The following is a 13,628-nucleotide window of genomic DNA, read 5'->3' on the forward strand; positions in this document are numbered from 1 at the left end:
CCATCCAGAGGCATCTCAACACTCAGCACCTGTGTCAGAGCTGCTGTGTGTCCATGGACATTGAAGAGGAACTATGACCAACACCACACTGATAATGCTGCAGATGAAGTGGCATCAAAGCACAGGCAATAGACCTTGATGTGGCAGGTCTGAGACTCAAAAAGCTGATATCCTGAGTAAGTTTATATTTTTTTCCCTATTTAAAGTTGGGTTTTTTTGCCTTTTTTTTGCCTTTTTTTTTTTTTTTTTTTTAAGACATACTGAGACAGACTGTCATTCAATAAAGCCACTACTTTCTTCACCAACAATCAGCAACAGATGTAGCCCAATAAAATTAATAGTTTGCAAGTACACACAAGAGAATACTCTTGTCTCTTTTCTCCATCACAGATTTTGTAAAAGCTGTCTGGATTTTAACAGAAAGGCAAAATCAGGGGCTTTTTATATACATTTTTTTTCTTTTTCTTTTTCTTTTTTCTTTTCCTTTTTTCTAATTTAAACACTATGACTGCTTTTCTCCCACTCTGTGGAGAATTAATGCTGATTAATTTCAGTTTCCAAAGTGTGACTCAGGACCCTCCCCCTACCCTTAACTGTCCACTTTTAGCTCAAGCTGAATTCTGCAGTATTACTTACCAAGATAATTTAATCCTACAGAATAGAACTTGTGCTTAAAAATATGCAACATTAATATTAATGTACAAACAGAAATATATTACTCATACATAATATATAAGAAATTAATTTTCATTGAAGTATCAAGAGAAGGAGTAAACCCCTTAGATCCTTCTCATGCAATTAGCTCTGTACTTGGGGAAGTCAATGGGACTTCACAAATGAAGGCTTCACACGATAACATGGGCAAGACTGGGGTTTTAAAAAGGCACTACAAAATATGCCATGAACAAAGTCCTACAATCATATTGCTGTGATTTTACTACTACCCTCTACGGATACACTTAGGCCACATCAACGTTAACAAATATACTGGTAGCATCTGAGCTGGCACACAGCTGCTGACATTGCAATGACGCTTGACTGTGTGCCCAGTTGAAAAACCTCTGCTGGGGCAGTGCAGCTGCCCAAGGAAGTGGTGTACCAGCAAAACAAGCACTCTGCTCAGCCACTCTTCAACACTATCCACAATGATTTGTGTATAACTGTTTTTTTCCCTGTGAAGAAATACTTGCTCTCCTCTAAGGGAATTAAGGGAACTTCACAGAATTGCTGCTGTCCTATTTCATAATCTTTTACATTAATTCTTAAAAACCAGCAGTTCCTCTTAGGTACATCCTGTAATAAGTTAATGTCTTTTTACATGGGGCTTCAGTCTACCATTTCCCTGTCTGAAAAAGAAAAAAAATTTAAAAAAGCAGAATTTGTTTCAGATGCAGAATGCCATGCTTCTAGGTTTGAAGGACTTGAACCACTCAACAACCATCATACAAACCAGCTGTGAAGCAGAGAGCATTTGAGAAATGAAGAACTATGGTTAAGACTGATAGTTTGGGAAAATCACCAGGTGATGCAGACATTCCCTACCTAGGCCTGTGAGAGAAGCACCAAGCAGAACAATAGGATGAATTGTAAGTTGGCCACTGTTTGTGATGGTTACAAGAATTTGTAAGCATAAAGCCATGTACCTATAGGTTGGCCCTAAACCTATTCCAGCCATCAGAGCAGAAACCAAGAGGACTGTTCTAGCAATTGTAAAGCAAACACAGAAGGAAATCTGGAAGCTTGAAGTCTCAGATCATTCTTTGTTGGTGAACCACACCATTTCCTACTGGAAAATGCAGAGAAATAGGTGGCCTTCCAGATATGAAAAGCCATTAGATGCACCTTTTTAGAGAGAATGCTGCGAAAAATCTGAATTATCAAAATACAGAGGAAATTTATCCCAACATAGGACACCAAAACTGTGGACATATGACCAAAGGGAATAAACAGCTCCCTTCTCTTCTACCTCCCACCTTGTTTTTGAGTACACAGGCAGCAAGTAACTTTGAAATGGCTGCATTTTGAAGTGGCAGTATTTCTAAGACACTCTTCGAAGGCCTTTCATAGGCATTAAAAATTATTCCTAGAAGTGCACATTATTATCGATAGGACTGTACTGAGATGCTCAGTACTAGGGAGGTCCCTGCCCTTTTATTCACTGACTTATGGAGCCATATACCAGCAACAAAGGTTTAGCCACCAAGGAACAACAGGGTAGCATCAACATACATCTGGTAGATGGGCCCAAAGGATGGGTAGAAACCACAGAAGAACAAAGTAAGTGAGGCTGATCTCTGGGAATCCTCTGGTCCAGTCCTCCTGCTCAAGAAGGGTCACCTAGAGCCAGACCACATCCAGATGACTTGTGAGTATCTCAAAGAGATACACAACCGGTCTGGGTAACCTCTGCCAGGGCTTGGTTGCCCTTGCAGTGTTTCCTGATGTTCAGAGCGAGCCTCCTGTGTGTCCACTTGTCCCCTTTGCTTCTTGTCCTAGAATGTCACACGTTGAGGGTGGATGTTAGCAAGAGACTCATTACTGATGTCATACTCAGCAAAATATGCTGTATAAAATAGTACAGGACATATTTATCCAATAATTTGTAATACAATGCAGGACACAGTATAAATGAAAGATGGCTTTGGCAGGAAAAAAAGGTACCTCACAGTTTTGAACCACCAGGCATAAGATCAACTATTTGCCATCACAGAGCTCTGGCAGGTCAAAGAACAGTATCCTTAAACAAGATACTACATGTCAGGTGGTTTTGTTATGTTCATTTTGTACAATTTCGTGAAACAAGCAGTACAGGGGCTACATATCCATTTTAAATTAATGGTTAGCCCATTTTTATTTCCCTCATGACAGAGTAACAAATCTGGGTGTTATATTTGTTGTACGAGACAAAGTAATACACACATCATATATAACAACTTTATTGAGCAGTGGTGAAAAACAGTTCTCATGTACAGTCACTTAAGAAGCAGCCCTGTGAGTATCACAAAGAACAGATCACAGTTTCCTCCTATAACTTCATGTCTTGTGTTTGCTTGACTTTCACATAAAAAACAGGTATGAACTTCAGGTACAGCCATCTTCCTGGTTTGGATCTCTTAAAGGCCTCTTTCTTATTTGGATTCTATCACCTGCTGGGTCACCTCTCTTCCCAAACATTGTAACAACTTCATAAGCCTTGAGATTACTATTAATCTATTAATTTTGCCATGAAATTGGCCCATAGTAGTCAAAAAATAAGAGGTAGAATCCTCTAAGAGAGAATCCTCTATAGGTATGCACACCAGAAGACAAATAGAGATATGTCACAATTTTCTGTGTCATGTTCCTAAAGATGACCAGGCTGGAAAATTGTGTGAAAATTATTCTTGTTTCTACCCAATTCTGAAATCAGAATGCAAACACTCATTACTACTGTGGTTTTCCTCTGGGTCTCTGCAGAAATTGTGGCATGCTACACCAGTCAGTTGGCCAGCAGGTACAAGTACAGTGAAAGCCCCAAGAGGATAGTGGGCTGCACAGCTGAGCTGTAGGAGTAGACACCTCATAAAGTTTTGTCTCATAAAGCTTTGCTGAATCTACATTTGCTCTCTCTAGAGATCCTTAAGGACTTCATCTTTATTCCTGTGTCCCTCTCCAGTTCTTCTGTGTTTCTTCAAGTACGCATTCCGCTCCCCCACCCTGGTTCATTTTATGGAAATCTTGGTTTTGTGCTCTTGACAATTTTGGAGAATGTGTTATCCTTTCATCCTCTCATATGAAGTTATCCACAGGTATGAAGAAGATGCCTGTCCAAATTCCCCATCTGAGGCCTCTGATAAATAACAAGACAGACAAACAGCATTAGATTTTCATGGTCAGTGGACAGAAATCTAAGAAAACTCACATTTTTCCCCCTTGCTTGTCTTCAGCAGCTCCCAGCCAACATACGGCCTTCCTTTCCGAGACTGAATTGATGGGGGGTGTGTGTGTGAGGTGGGAAGTTTGAAGCTTAACTCTGGTAGGATTTACAGCAACAAGATAACAATAATACTGACCATGTAAAGTTCAAGGAGGACTCTGATAGCTCACCACCAAAAGAGTTAAGACAAAGAGAAGAGAAATTATTAAGGTGGACCTTAACAGCCAATTCATGGTAGTGGCACTACCAGAAATTAAAGCATAGTGCAAAGTGCTGGTGGCCTACTGTGGCAAAAAAAACCCCAGGCTAGCTCTTCCTAAGAATAGATATGGTCATGCTTTAAATAATATTTTCCTGAAAGCAATGTTAAAACTATGCCAGAAGACAAAACTGGTATTTTTAGTAAACTAATTTTGAAACTCCAGAAGCAGAAAATATGTTTGTCACAGATTAGTTGCACAAACTATTTTGAAGCCAAATCTTTGGGCCAGCAACAAACCTTCTTTACCTTTTGCTGTCCCTGGATCCAAAATAAGGCATGAAAATTACTTGTTCTGGGCCTGGATTCACTGACAGGAAACCCAAGGCACTACTTACGTTTACATTACAAGTTTATGTGCTTATTCATAAAAATCCTGTAGTCAGAATGATCAGCTTGGATTGCTGATGAGGAGGATTATTTTAATTTCTTTATGTATTTCAATTAAATGCATGAGTATTGATTTCAGTGCATTTTTTTTCAGTTAAAAGCACTGTGATTTATATTGCTAAAATGCTATTGCTTGCCCTGCCAAAAGCATGCATCTGGGAACATTTCTGGGTTGCTTACAGTCTTTTCTCTCTTCTTTCCGCCTCTGACTGCCAGTGCATGCTGTTGAAATAAACCAGCTACTTCAAAAGGCAGTTCCTGTTTTCTGTCTTTGTGGGTCTGGCAGTGTTTGAGAAGTGGGGGGAAAATAGTAAGAGAATAAAGGTAGATTCAGGGCCCATGAATAAATAAAGAGAAAAAAAAAAGTAATGATAAAAGAGTACACCTACCTGAGCTCCATTCTTTCTCCCAGGGTGATACCGTTCCTGGATTCATCTGAGGTCGGAGAAGTTGAGTTTCAAGGAGCCAACAGCTCTCCACAGCATCTGAATTTTGTGACCCCCATCTCTGCAAGCTCATTGTCAGCCTGCACTTTCATGGCTTCTTCCAGAACAGTGCTGTGATGTGGCCGGTGTCCCCTGCTGTGACATGCCCATCCTGGCATACAGCTCTGCACAACCGCAACAGGACAGAAAAGCAGCCCCAGATTCACTTATTCTGCTCTCCAGCTGGTGTGACAGTTGCTAGCTCTCTCCTTTGTCCAGCATTTTTGATACTCTCTGAAATAATGAGTTTCTGCAAGTCTTTTTGCCACACGTAAATAAGCATCTTCACTCCTGAAATAATTTGGCTGTATATATAATTTTGAATAATAATTTGATGCTCCTTCTGTCTTCAAGACCAGAAAACCCAGAGCATTCTTGTATTACGAAGGAAGTACTGTCTGCATTGCGCAGGTAACACAGTATTCACATGAGCTTCAGATTCATGGAACTAAGTGATACTGAAGCAATTGCACTTCTACTCTGAAAGTTACCAACAGGACTCCAAACGGAGTGCAGTTGCACATGTGGATATTTTAGCATAATTCATGTTTTACCATTATATTGTTGGTGTAGGCTGGAGTCCACTCCCTCTTCCCCTGCCACTAAGAAATAGACAATATAATTTATTGCACTGTTATGCTGGTGTGATTCATCAAGTACAGAAGTCTTGAAGCTCAAGAAGTGAGGCCACAGTTTCTGCCGAGTCAAGAGTTCTCTCATTAGGTACCTGACAGCGTATTAAGGAGGAACAAGAGACTCAAGGCCACACAGGGTTTTTTTAACAGATTTTCATCTCCCTAGTGCTTTACAAAAAGTGTATTGTAGGTAAGCATAGAAACACACTTTTCAGGAAAATCTATCTTATGTTCTGAATAAGGAAAGTGAAGCAGAGATGTTCAAGCAGATTTGGCCAAGTCAGCAAAGCAAATGAGTGACAGAAAAAGGTCTAGTTCTCAATTTACCAGCATACCCAACCTTGTTCTCTGCTTTTAGAGAGTAACTATCACTAAGGTTATCACCCTAGCCTAAAAGTGTGCTTGCAGTGTGATTCAAGATCTTTACAAGAAATCTACAACCGGCTGAATCCAACGTCTTATTAAAGCTCAAAGATTAACCCGCAGATCTACACATTTCAGAGCTCTTTCAAAAGCTAGCTATCCACAATCTGCCTGTTTAAGTCTGTGTGATAACTTAGGGATACTAGATTCAGCAGTGTGATGGGCTTAATGAGTTCTGACCTGCTCCCTGACTTGTTGTAACCAATGATGAGCACTACTCATAATTTTCCATCCCAACCAGAAGGCAGCCTTCAGTGCAGATGATTCGGGTCAACATTTTTCACTCGGCAAGTGGGGTGAGCTCAGCAGGTGACAGCTCAGCTGAAGACATACTGTGGTAAGGTAATTGCAGCCTATCACATCACTGAGAACAGACTAAAAAGGGAAATTTTCTAGTTCAACCATGAGAATGCTCGGCAAAGAAGCTAGAAGTGACACTTCCAGTGTGATCTTTTATCCTAAAAAGGTATTTTCAAATATTCTCCTAATTGAAATTTATTACTCAGTAAAAAGGGGTATTCAGCAATATTAATGGTCTGACAATTCATCTCATATATGCAAGATACCTATTTTTCTTGCCTTAGGAATGAAACATTCTTTATATATAAGTGGAAATCTCAATTCACGTGACTCAATAATGCAAATGAAACTTTCACTCCTTGATATTATTAATAGTGTTGAAAGTTGAAAGTTGAAAATTTCCCCGAAATTGCATGTTTAAGTAGCTGTCTTCAACATCCCATTCAGTTCAAGAAAAATCCTTCCAGTGGAGTATGAAAGCCAGTGACTAATGACAAAATTTAAAAGTCCAATTTTTTTTACTGTTCGTGTTATACACTTATGTTTTGCCTTCCCTCAGCCTGGATATGCAATATATAGTTTTAAACATCTGCACATTACCACTTTCAATTTTGATTCTCATTGCTACAATGCTGAAATTTGACCCAGTAATATCTGCTAGAAAAATTAATTATCTTTCAGAATTTTATAAATGTGTATTTGTGGTTTCCAGAACTACTAATGCTCTATCAAGAATTTGATGGCTTTGTCTTCCCATGAGAAAAGGATCTGAAAGTCTACATTACTATGTGGACACCAGAACCATAGACACTGAAAATTCAGTTTACAACGTCAGACTGGAGATGACGAGCAAATGGTGATTTGAAGAAGGCAAATGCTATTTGCAAATGTGTAGTTTAAAAAGCTTTTTCATCTTAGATACACTTCTATATAAAAATCAAAAGGATTAAGAAGAGGAACATTATACCAGTGATAAGTATAACTAAGAACTCTGATTATACTCTGATCCAAGTAGAGGAATATTCACTAATGACACTGAAGGTAACTGATTTTACATCACCACAAATGACTCCCAAATCTCTTTTTGTCTAGTTTACAAGCAAGAGAAAGATAAGTTGGTAACATCTTAGCATGGTAACTGACTTTACACATGATTCTGATTGTGCTTGAGATATCAGGAATTGGCTTCCAGCATGACCGGGAAGAGGGATTTCATGTAGTCACTTGGTGCAAGATAACAGAAACAGAAACCAGGATGACTCTGAACCTATCAAAAACATGCAGCTGGTTATCCTGCAGTTCCAGCTCAGCACAGAAGTGGGATCATCAGTGGCCTAAAACACAGTTAATGAGAGCCACTCCTCTTCCCTCTTCTTTAAAAAGATGGCTTTCATTAGACCCCAGGTTCTCAGTCTAACAGCCTTCCATAAATTCCACACCACATCCCATTCCTCAGGTGTCCCCTACCACCACCCAATGTGCAAACTGGAGATGAAGAAGTTATGAAAGCACATGGCCTTTCCCTGCGAGGTGCATCCTGCCTGGTACTTCATCCTGAACTCACAGCTCCAATTCTCTCTTCATGGCACTGCAGCCTCTGTGCTACCTCACTGTTCTTCTCCCAGCCTATCTTTACCTATGCTCTCAGAAGCTCCATAAATACTTACCTCTTGGTCCACACACGCTGATGTATCCTCACTCTTCCCTCTCTGCCTCCCTTCTACCCTCCAGTTTGCACAACACTGTTGGACGACATGCTGAGATATCCTTCCCAACAGATGGGCTCACAAACAGGGAGTGAGGAAGGTGATGGAAGAGCAGCAGCTCCCTAGCCACAGGGTATCCATACACATTCACAGCAATGGGTTGCACCATGCTCATATAATTGGCTAAAAGCTTTCTTGAAACAAAAGCTTTTATTTCTTAAAATTTGCTTGTGGTGTGTTTTTAGGTTTCCTGAATTATAAGATGCAAGATATACCATGCCTAAATCATAATGCAAGATGCCATGCCTAAAATATTACCTCTCAGCCATTCTAATGGTAACATTTGTGAAGGTAAAACAGATTCCCTTCCCTCAGTACATGACCCCCCTACGTCCCCATATACAGGTGTCATTACTTGGTCACTGATGACTGAGGAAGCAGATTACATCTTTCAAGAGTTTGATATGTACTTTCTAAGTTATGCTGCATGATGGAATTTCAATCATCACACAGTACGTGTTTCAGTGACATAAAAATGTTCTTCATCAGGAATGGAAAGAAAAACAACAAGCAATTGCATCCAAAGGACTGATTTCCCAATTTACCTTAGGCTAGCACTGCACTTCTACTGAATCAAAATATGCTATAAGAGGGGAAAATAAAAGTCTACAACAGAATTAACAAAAATACCCTCAATTCGTTGTTCACAAATATTTTTTAAAAAATCAACCCCTTATGCCAGCATTTTGGCTCACTGTGTCTACTCCTCAGTCATTAATGCTCTCTGCCGTAAGCACAACTCCTAGCTGGGGATTCCAATGCGTATGGGAGCTAGGATAAGATTCCAGATCTCAGTTGTGCTGGCATGAAGATAGGACTCCTCAGTGACACAGAAGACAATATCCTAGGGAGACTGGAATTAGTCCTATTCCACAAAATTCAATCCAAGATGTAAGGCATATCAAGAAGCAAGTAATTACTAGCTAATGGCTGTGGATGGAAATGTAACATGGATCAACCTAAGCATTTCATGACAAGTAACAAGACAGCTTGAAAAAAGAGAGATTTTTTCCAAAAGGATGGAAGGTGTCAAGAGCAAAGAAAAAAGGGTTACCTCTTCAGTTTGGGAGGGGCTGATTCTAGGCATTGGAGATACTTGTGGTGTTTTCAGCTGTGTACTGTTGCTGTCTGGAACAAGCTCTCTGTGGATTGACTGAATATGATTTTGGAGTTCAGTTTCTGATTCAAACTTTACATTGCAACTAGAACAGCGAGTCTTCAGTCCCCCTGCCTTGCTTTTGCTCTCAATGGAACTCAAGCTCTCATTTTGGCCCATGCCTTGTCTGTTACTGCTTGAAGGGATGTTGACACTCGGACTACCACTTTTACTGAGATTAACACAGCTAGCACACAGGCCATATGGCAGACCGTTGATGTCAAGTTTCACTAAATCCTGTTTCGAACGGAATTCCTTCAGGCAAGACGCACACTTGTACAGTTTCTGGAGATGCTGTGCACGTCCCGTGGACTGCACGGCAGAACCATTTCCAGTTTTCTGCATATGGAACGTGCCGTGGATTTTCAGTTCCAGCGTGGAGGTCACTGTCTGCATGCACACCACACAGCGGAACCCCGTCAAGGAGTTCCTCAGGTCAGGGTGCATTTGGCAATGCTCTAAAAATTCCTCCTCACTCTGGAGGGGCATCTTGCAAATCCTGCAGTTTCCAGTGTCCAGGCTCTTACTATGTGTGACCTTATGTTCAGTAAGAGTCAGAAGAGACGGAAACCGCTCGCCACAGATTGGGCACATATAGTGTTTCACTGGTCCCAAGTGTGTCTGCATGTGCTCTCGAAGCCCGTTTTCAGAGAAGAATGTTCGAGAACACACATTACACTTGTAATTCCCTTTAATGAGCTCAGCCTTTTTCTTCACTATGGCGCTTTCTCCAGGGCGAATGTTGTGGTCTCGCAGCTGGTGATTCTGCAAGAGAGTCTCCATGGTGTAGGCTGCTCCACAGATGTCACAGCCATACATAGGTTCAGATGTGTCCACATCCTCTTCACTGCCATCATGGCTGTTATGGGACTCCTGGCTATTTGTCAACAAAGTCTGGAGTTCCACTTCCTCCTTCTGAACTTGCTCAGATGCCCCATTCGTTCCACAGTTTGGAGTTTTCGTTTCAAAAACACAATGTTTTTCCCTCAAGTGCTTTTCCAGCAAGATGATAGCATGGAAAGCTTTGCTGCAGAACTTGCAGTTGTACTTCTTGCTGTGCGTAGTGATGTGACACTGCAGCTCCACCTCCGTACCAAAGGATTCACCACAGAAGATGCACTTGTGTACTTTCCCTTGGTTCTCCAGGTGGTTGTGTTTCACATGAAGCTGTAGGTCAGTCTCATTGCGGAAATCCCAGTTGCAAGACGTACATCTGTATACCTTTTTCTCATTGCTGTGCTTCACCGCCAAGTGCAGCTGAATGGAGACTTTGGAGTCAAAAACCTCTTGGCACAAGGTGCAGCGGAAGAACACAAATGTATGCATGTCTAGTAGGTGTTTCTGCAAGTCATCCACAGAAGTGAACTGCTTGTCACAGCTTTCACAGATGTAGTAGGTTGAGGTGATCATGAAATGAATGGTAACATGCTTCAGCAGTGACTCCTGATTTGGAAATTCCTTGTTGCACTGAGGGCAGGTCAGTTTTGGCAGGACAGTGTCAAGATGTGTTTTCAAGTGAGTCTGAAAACCATCCAAGGAAGTATACTTAGCACCACACTGATTACAAATATATTCCCCAGCAGGACGAGGAGGAGCACCTCCAACTGCCTGCATCATCTTTAAAGAGGTCTGCTCAATGGTAACAGGAGATAACGGACTCATGGCTCTGGACTTTTTCCCATTGTGGATGTAATTCAGTGCCAAAGGAATGTTCTTATGGTTCTCCTTGATATGCTTGTTCAGTTTAAGAACACTATTAAATATTGGAGAATTGGTACAGTAAGAACAAGAATACACTTCCACCACTGGATCTTTTGGGGTTCCAAGGACAGGAGAACCAAAGCGGGAACTGCTAAGATCACAATGGACTTGTCTAATATGCTCTTCCAGGGAAGAATCTGTAAGAAATCCCATGTAGCAATGGGGACAAAAGAATGCATTACTGTCCTTAGCAGCAGGGTTGGCAAATCCATGAGAGCATCGGATGTGTTCCTGAAGGGTGTTGAGGTCATTGAATACTTCAGAGCAGAAGTTGCACTGGTAGACCATGGCAGGCATGGTGGAAACAATCAGTGCTGGGTCTGGAGCTTCATGGACTTGCTTAAGATGTTCATTCAGATTGTAGAGAGATGGCAACACCTCCAAACAATACTGACAGATATGGGCTTGTTCGGGTTTATCTAAATGCATAGTTTTCAGGTGTATCTGCAAAACTGCAAGGCTGGAAAACAACTGTTTGTTGCAATAAATGCAGCTATAAGTAACTTTCGCCTGTTTACTTGAAGGACCAGTGATATCTGGCACTTGCTGAGCTGCCCGCTTCCTTCCACGACCTTTTGGAATAGGAGGAGCCGTTTCCACCATTGTTGAGCTATCCACCGAGAGATTTGAATCTGGGGTGGTGCTAGAGACTGATGTGTACCCCACAGTTACCAAAGATGGGCTGTTGCTGTGGTTGCACGACTCTGGCTGCTGGTGACTGTCCATGTGGCTGTACAGCTCCTCCACAGTATGAAAGTTCTCAGAGCAAATGCTGCATGAATTCTTCTTCTCACCATTATGAGCCTGCTCCATGTGATTTACTAGGGATGTTTCCTCTACAAAGAGTTCATGACAGTAAACACACTGAAGAGCAGATCGGTCTTCATTAGGGGAACACTCAGGGTGACATTCTGCAATATGCTTCTGAAGATCTTCAGGAAAATCAAAGCCTTCTTCGCATTGACTGCATTTCTGAGTGTCTTTCATTTTCCAGTCCTCCATCCGGGAAGCGGACTGGGAGCCATCTTTGTTCCTCTCGTGAACCTGCATGTGTCCATGCAGTGAGCTAGATGACAGGAACCCACGCCTACAAATGGCACACTTATATGGCTTGTTGGACGTATGAGTCTTTAAGTGGATTTTAAGATGATCGCTCCTCGAGAAGGCGGCGTCACACTCACTGCAGTGATACTTCTTGTCTCCCGTGTGCAGCTTTATGTGGCGGTCCCTGCTCCGCTTGTGTTTGAAGAGACGGCTGCAATATGTGCATTTGAAAGGGAGCTTGTCACTGTGACTTTGCTCGTGGTGCTTTAAGTAGCTGAGGCGGCTGAACGATTTGTCACAGAACTGGCATGGATAGGGCAAACCTGGTCCTCCTTCCTCTTCTCCAAAATCACAGCCTTCTCCATGGCTCGGGGAAGTCTGATCCTTGCTAGAAGGTGATGATGCTGGCCATGAGCAAGAGGGGTCATCCTCAACATCCACTCCATCTGAAATGAGAAAAAAAATGCCCACAAGCTTAATCCCAAGAGCCAAAAGGAGACAGAAAGTGCATATGAATAGTAGTAGCAGGACTGCTACTCCTAAATAGTTAAAACATTAAACTCAGATTAGGACAATTCTTACACTGATATCCAACAGTTTCAAGACCACATTTATTTTTATCATACTGTAAAACATTAGAAGTTATTAAATAGTTCTGTGCCTATATTAACTTTTTATTGCTTTTTTTATCATTCTTTCTCAGTTGCAGGATATGTATTATACATTGACAACTTTATTAAAATGCAGATTTTAATATATTTAATGTTTCATTTGTATCCATTGTAAAATTATTTGCATATTATGTGAGCATCTGAAAAGTCAAAGGAAGGGAGAAAATATTACCAGAATGATTTAAAATGAATACAGTCAACCCACATGCCTAATATTTAATGAAAAGGTTTGCCCTGCTTTGCCACAGGTTTGTGGCATTTTTTTCCTTTTAAGTTGATTCTGAACACAGGAACCTTTTAAAGGCTATTTCTGAAAGAGACTTGGGTGTTATTCCAAACAATAACATAAAAAATTACAAGCCAGGAACAGGACAACAATATAAACAGTGATGTTTTCTCTAATAAAGCACAACCAGATTTCTCCAATAATGATACAATTCAGTTACTGAAAGCTGGCAGCTGGATCATTAAATGTTCAAAACAATCTAACAAACCAACAACCAGGATCAAGTAAAATGGGAAAGTGTCACAAGGGTCAGCCATGAACAGCATTTTTTTTTTAAGTTCAAGAGGTTGCCCACCATTTCTTCCTTTTTTGCAAAGGCCTCAGCCAGCTGAACTTCCTCAGTACAGCAGAACCTGTACTGTGAGGTGATCACAGACAAAGCATCTTGTAAAAAACTGGAAACAGGAAAAATGATAAACATTTATGGTAAAAGCTGAAAGATTTATGAGTTACCAGGAAAAGACAAAGCAGAAATGCCGGCCAGATAATAAACGGACTAGTTATCTATGGTATTACCTCATCGCTAAACAGGGAAA

The 13,628-nt window shown here is 41.0% G+C and overlaps 1 protein-coding gene across 11 annotated transcripts in view; it reads right to left on the minus strand.

The window, feature by feature from the left end:
• The window catches only part of ZNF521 (zinc finger protein 521), a 230,707-nt gene that overhangs the window by 124,621 nt on the left and 92,458 nt on the right, over positions 1–13,628 (minus strand). For all 11 annotated transcript variants that reach the window (XM_066330097.1, XM_066330141.1, XM_066330080.1 and 8 more), the window contains one exon: positions 9,229–12,581. In XM_066330097.1, coding sequence (XP_066186194.1) covers positions 9,229–12,581 — 3,353 coding nt within the window. The remainder of the gene's footprint in view (positions 1–9,228; positions 12,582–13,628) is intronic.

Source organism: Sylvia atricapilla, chromosome 1 (genome assembly GCF_009819655.1).
Source record: "Sylvia atricapilla isolate bSylAtr1 chromosome 1, bSylAtr1.pri, whole genome shotgun sequence".
In the NCBI taxonomy this organism is placed as follows: domain Eukaryota; kingdom Metazoa; phylum Chordata; class Aves; order Passeriformes; family Sylviidae; genus Sylvia; species Sylvia atricapilla.